The sequence below is a fragment of the Peromyscus leucopus genome, chromosome X, assembly GCF_004664715.2.
Source record: "Peromyscus leucopus breed LL Stock chromosome X, UCI_PerLeu_2.1, whole genome shotgun sequence".
Lineage (NCBI taxonomy): Eukaryota > Metazoa > Chordata > Mammalia > Rodentia > Cricetidae > Peromyscus > Peromyscus leucopus.
In genome coordinates, this window is record NC_051083.1 from 22,269,613 (window position 1) to 22,275,937 (window position 6,325).

The window sequence follows — 6,325 nt, forward strand, 5'->3', positions numbered from 1 at the left end:
GAGTCTGGAAATTGACTTTCAGGTTGCAGAGCCCAGCAGCCTTGCTGGAGAGAAGGCCCTAGAAACCTGTAGCTTGGGGGGGTGGGGGCCCCAGATGTTAGTCGGTCCAAAGAGGAAGGAAGAGGCTATCATCATAGTGGAAGATGATGATGAGGATGAAAAGGAAAGTGTGAGGAGGCGGCAGCGGCGGCGTAGGAGGAGGAGGAGGAGGCTGAGGAAGGTGAAGGAGAGCCGAGAGAGGAGTGCCCAGAGGATGGAAAGCATACTGCAGGCCCTGGAGAGCATTCAAATGGACCTGGAGGCGGTGAACATCAAGGCGGGCAAGGCCTTCTTGCGTCTCAAACGCAAATTCATCCAGATGCGAAGACCCTTTTTGGAGCGCAGAGATCTCATCATCCAGCATATCCCAGGCTTCTGGGTCAAAGCAGTATCCTTCTCATCGATACTCATGGGTCAGAAGCCCATGTCTGAAGGAGAGATGTGCAGAAGAGAAACAAGGGGTGTGGGGGAGGGTCAGAGATGGGAATGACTCCCCGTTAGAAGATTCTAGAATGAGTAGAAGAGGGATGGCAAGAGGGCAAAATAGCATAAAAACTGGACTGCAGATGGGAAAACAGTCGCACCATAACATAAAAAAAAATGGATCACAGACAGTAAAAGAGGGAGGGATAACAGAGAAGGCACGCAGCTGATAAACAGGATCACAGCAAAAGGGGGAGGGGAATACAGGTGATGAGCTGACGGGGGGGGGCGGGGGGAGGGAGGGAGGGAGGAGGGAGGGCAAATAAACTCCAGGAAGGGTGCTGAAACCACGCAAGGCTCTGTAAGCCTGAGTCTCTGCTTAGATATCTAGAGACCTCAAATCTGTCTACAACACCCTCTATTAGAGGGGAAATGAGAGCAATGGGATGGGATCCCTGAAGAATCAGGAGAAAGACCACTTGGATGTGGAGGTCAAGTGGTTAAATGAAGGAAAAGGTAGACCAGGAAGAATCCAATCCACTATTGGTGACTGTTGAGCTCATCCCAGGAAACATATATGTAACATTTGAAATACATAGGTTCAACATTTTAATAGAATTTATATAGATATAAATACTTGGCCCATGATAAAATGTGTCACATGATCACAGGCCCTCAGCAGACAGGCACAGGATGAGGTAACAGGGCCTAACCATGCAAACCACCAGAGCCATTTATACATCATGTGGACACTGACCATCAACACCTACACATGTAACATCATGTAAATACAGGCTCTTGGTAACCGAATACATTAGTACTTAGACTTGGGCTTTCAGCTCCCAGACCCATAGCATTTTGTGAACATAGGCACCTGTCACCAAGAGACAAGGATCACATGGACATGGTCACAGAGCCTTAGCATCCAGACACGCAGCAAATATGAACCATGGCAAGGCTACCTAGCACTGAGGCTTCACATTGCATAAGCACTCATGTACTCCATATACATCGCTGAAACATAGAAGGAACTGTCCTGCTTCAGCCTGTTTTGCTCTGCCCTCCTTCATATTGAACAGTAAATCCTTGACCTAAACTGCTCCACTCATTAGTTCCTCAACCACCCCAAAATTTCAATCTTGATCAACCAACGCGATGAAGACATTTTCCGCTACTTGACCAATCTCCAGGTCAGACGAAGCAGGAAAGCCAAGGAATCTGGTCCTTAGAGGTGAGGGGGGGTGGGAAGGGCCATGGAAGGGATACATACCACCATTACCCCCACCCTGAGCAGGTACAGGATCTCAGACACATCTCCATGGGCTACAAAATGAAGCTGTACTTCCAGACCAACCCATACTTTACGAACATGGTGATCGTCAAGGAGTTCCAGCGCAACCGCTCAGGTAAGCGGCAGAACAAATCTGTGGCCCCCCATACTATCATTTCTACTCCCTCTGCATCTCTTCCGCTTTTTCTAGGCCGGTTGGTGTCTCATTCTACCCCGATACGTTGGCACCGGGCGGCAGGAACCCCAGGCCTATCATCGCAGGAACTATGACACCAGAGAAAGTTTCTTCAACTGGTTTTCCAACCACAGCCTCCCAGAAGCTGACAGGATTGCTGAGGTGAGACCCCTCCTGGCATTGCCAAAGAAAGCCTTGCCAGACTTGGCCGTGGGTGCCTGAGAAATTGTGACTAGGTTCTAGGGCTTATACTCATGGCTCTTTTCTCTCTTTTACCCCCTCTCTCGACAGATTATCAAGAATGACCTATGGGTTAATCCAGTGCGCTACTACATGAGGGGAAGTGGCTACAGGACAAACAGAAGGAAGCAAGAAAGAAAGGAAAGGTGATTCAAGCATTGGTGCCTGAGAGGGTTTGTTTTGTCTTGTTTTCAGATAGGGCAGAGACTAGACTAGAGGCACACAGGATTTATAGAGGTGCAAGGGACCACTGAAATAATCCAATGCATTGTTTACAAATGAGCAGTGATGCCCAGAAGTGGCCTGAGGTTACATAGTTAGGGGTGGCAATGGGACTTTCCCCCATTCTTAGAAGCCCTAGTACCCTACTGCCTTCCCAGTTTCTCCCATTATCCTTATACTCAGCTTCAAACTTCCCCACAGTAAAGCCAAGAAAGAATATGAAATGGTGATCATGGAAGATGCTCATGACCATTATGCCATTGAAGACATTCTCAGTGAAATCTCAGAAATTGATGAGATCACTGACAATGAGACCTTCCATGACATCAAGATCTCTGACTTCATGGAGACCACCGACTACTTTGAGACCACTGATAACGAGGTAACCGACATCAATGAGCCCCTGTGTGACAGCGAGGCCCCTGACCATACTGAGGGCCCCAGCAATAAGGTCGAGAGCAATGCTGTGAGTACAGATGACAGCAGCGAGAACCCAGACGAGAAGAACTCCTCTGACAGTGAGGATTCCACCAATGAGAAAGCTGATGGTGACAGCGACAACCTAGAAGGGGACCATCAGCTGGGCACTAACATCCAAGAGAGCAGTGATAGTGACAATGGAGACGAGGGCAGTGATGACGAAGATAATGATGGCAATGAAGGTGACAGTGAGGGCAGTGATGATGATGGCAATGAGGGTGACAATGAGGGCAGCGATGATGATGACAGGGACATTAAATACTATAAGAATGGCATTGAAGTCTTTGATAAGGCTCTAGATAACAGCACCAACCAGGACGTCTATGAGGAGGAGGTCGAAATCATCTCTGACGATTCAACAGAGTCTGAAGAAGAGGAGGAGGAGGAGGCCAGTGAGGAAGGTGAGCTGGGCCCCTCCCCCCTCCTTTCTCTTCTGAGAATGCCCAGGCTTCTTTGGGCAGCTAGTGGTGAGGTGAACAGAACGTCTGTTCTCTACACTCAAAGGACAGAGCAGTTAATTTCACCTCAAGGAGTGGGCAAGGAGAGGGAGAGCCCCGGAAAGGAGGTACCATTTGAGTTGGAAGTTGTATTTCTCCTAAAGAGCAATCTGGAGCCTTCTACACGGTTACTCCATCAGTGACCTAGAATGTTTCGCAAGGCTTCCATGATTATCTGAGGGCCCTTCACCAGTTCGGAAAGCTGCTTCTCACAGAAGGGTTTGCTGATCAAATGTGTTAGGCAAATAATGCATACAGCATCCTCTACACGTTCTGAGACCCCCTGCCTTGAAAAACCCTCTTACACTTCGCAGAACTCCCCATTTCCCAAACTTCTGGACCACCGAACGTGTTCTTTGTCCAACAATGTATGCATTTGGGGAACCTGCTCAGGAGAGATTGCACATGAAAGCCTGAGGGATAGAGCAGTATTTAAGGTGACTCCCAGGTTTAGTCCTGGCCTCAAAGACTGGTGAAAGAACTCATTTGCACCTGGCTATGGGCAGACAGAGGAGTGGTGAGCCCCTGAGGGAGGTAGAAAGGATAGGGAAAACCATTACTGAAGGCTTGCTCATGGGGTTCCTGGCAAACTTCCATTGAAGAAAGGAGCAGGGCACAAAGGGTGAAAGCGGTTAGTGAGTGAGCAGCCACATGCACATATTTTGGGGTAAGCTAGGGAGACTAAGGAAATTGTCAGTCTTCTTTGCCTCCCTCCTGATGGCATCACTTTTCTCCAAGGGTGGGAGGCAGAACTGCCTAGCTCTGGAGTGGGGGAGGGGCAACTAGAGTCTGTTTGGGTCGCACTAGAGGCAAAAAGTAACCGATGAGCATACGCCCAAGGCCTGCTCAGGAAGAGACACACATTGAGGAGTATGGGGGGCAGAGGGAGAAAAAGCTACTTTCAGGGATTGCTCCCTTTTTGACGGGGCAAAGATAAATACTCTGCCTTCTGGCCTCCCTCCAGCTCCTCTAACCTTGGGTTTGAATACAAACAATCTCAGTGGCACTTCCTCTCCCATCTCCCTCCCCTCCTGTGACCTCTCTCTCACCCTCCCTGTTCCAAGCAGAGGCACTTGGCAAGTGGTCCCAGGCCCCCCCAAAGGCACAGCTCTTTTGCTCCGTTCACTTTTCGAGGGGCATCCAACCACGCTCCTCCTTCTCCCCTTCACAGATACCGAACTAACCGAGGACAGCTACATAGAGGAGCAAATCTATGAGGAAGGAAGTGAAGTGAATTCCGACGATTCTGATGTCCAGGAGGTGCTGCGGTCCCAAACACTTGGGCCCGCCTGGGAAGAAAGGGAATATCGGATAAACATCTTACCCTCTCGGGGGCTCTATATATTATACCCCTATACCCTATCCCATTTGCCCTCCTCTTCAGCTAGGGCTGTGCGGCCCCACATTGCACTTCTGGGGGGAGACCGACTTATTACACGGGTTTAAAGTTTATTTTTATGGTTTAGTAATTGCAGAGCTCTTATTTGGAGGAGGACTTACCCCCCCCCTTTGGCCCTCCTCCCCTGCAGGCTTCTGTGTGCTGCTAATCTTATTTATTGTGATGCCTTGGTCAGGGCCCCTCTAGTCCCCCTCCTCGTGAGCATAGGCCCAAGCCCCTCTCTCCGTGCTCTGTGAACATCCTGATCACTAAGTGAGGAGGGCCGCTGTGACCTTCGTCACAACTGCGCAGTGGCCTCGAGACTCTGCTACCACCCCCTTCTGCGAAGTCTCTCTCCAATCCCTTTCTTCCCTTCACCAGCCCTGACCACTAGCCGCCCGCCTCAGTGTCTTTGCAAGGCAGCTTCGCCTTTGTGGTATTCCTGCTCCCCAGAAGCGCCGCCCCTTCCCCCGTGACCCTTGACGAGCCTAATAAAACTAAGCAAATTCAAAGTGCCACTTGGAGTCTTTTGTCCGCCTCACTGCGCCGTCCCTTGGCCGGCAGGAAACGCCCTGGCACGATGCTGGTACTGAACGGTTTCACTGGCGGGGTAGAGCTCCGCGAGACTGCAAAAGCATTGCATCAGACCAATGCGGACTGTCCTAGCCAATGAGGTTGAGGGCACCCCCTCCCACCCTCAGAGACCTAAGATACCCAGCTAGGTAGGAAAGCGCTTCCCACGCCTTTTCCTCTGGCGCACGCGCAGAAAGATCCTGCGTCCTAGAACATCAATTTGGTGATTCATCTATTCATTTACAGTGCGTCAAACCATTTTTTCAGGCCTAGTTGAAGCTGGGCGTGGGGGAGCTATTTTTTTGTTCACGCATAGTTTTTTTAAAAAAAAAGAAGTCACGACAACAGTCTAGACAGCACAACCGAGTCACGAAGTAGTCTCCTGCCTAAGGGAGGGGGTGCAGGGTTCCTGGCCTTGGGCCCAGTGGACAAGGCAGGAAAAAAAGATGGTCTAGGTCGTGGAGTTTGCATTGAAGATAACGGGAAAGCTAAGGAAAATTACTGCGTAGCTGTGTAATGAGACAGACAGGCTGGGCATTTAAAAGGCAAGCTTTATCTGGAAGGCCTTGGAAAGACTAGCAAGTGCTAAAGTTTATTTCAACAGACACCAGAGATGTTTACCATATTCAGTCAATCATAATGATGACCAATTTTTAAAGAATTTTATTATTTAAGATTTATTTGTGTGGGTGTGGGTGTTTTGCCTGCATGTTTGTATGCGCACCACTTGCTTGCCTGATACCCGTAGAGGTCAGAAAAGGACATCAGATCCTCTGGAACTGGAGTTACAGATGGTTGTGAGCTGTCATTTGGATGCTGGGAACCGAACTTGGGTCTTCTGCAAGAGCAGTAAGTGCTCTTAACCACTGAGCATCGCTCCAGCCCCCTATTTTAATTATTTTAACTATGTGTAGTGTACAGAGGTGTACATATGCGCCGGTGTCCAAGGAGGCAAGAAGTGTCAGGTCCCCTGCACTGCTCTACCAATGGTGCTGTAGGAACCAACC

At 49.6% G+C, this 6,325-nt stretch overlaps 1 protein-coding gene across 1 annotated transcript in view; it reads left to right on the forward strand.

Moving 5' to 3' along the window:
* LOC114683385 (testis-specific Y-encoded-like protein 2) overlaps window positions 1–5,261 on the forward strand; it is an 11,765-nt gene extending 6,504 nt beyond the window's left edge. Inside the window, 9 exon segments of the mRNA XM_037198754.1 lie at window positions 4–427; window positions 1,575–1,652; window positions 1,757–1,868; window positions 1,944–1,987; window positions 1,989–2,090; window positions 2,220–2,314; window positions 2,592–3,271; window positions 4,539–4,631; window positions 4,634–5,261. Of these exon segments, the coding sequence (XP_037054649.1) occupies window positions 4–427; window positions 1,575–1,652; window positions 1,757–1,868; window positions 1,944–1,987; window positions 1,989–2,090; window positions 2,220–2,314; window positions 2,592–3,271; window positions 4,539–4,631; window positions 4,634–4,755 (1,750 nt within the window). The 3' untranslated portion in view covers window positions 4,756–5,261.
* Window positions 5,262–6,325: the final 1,064 nt, after the last annotated feature.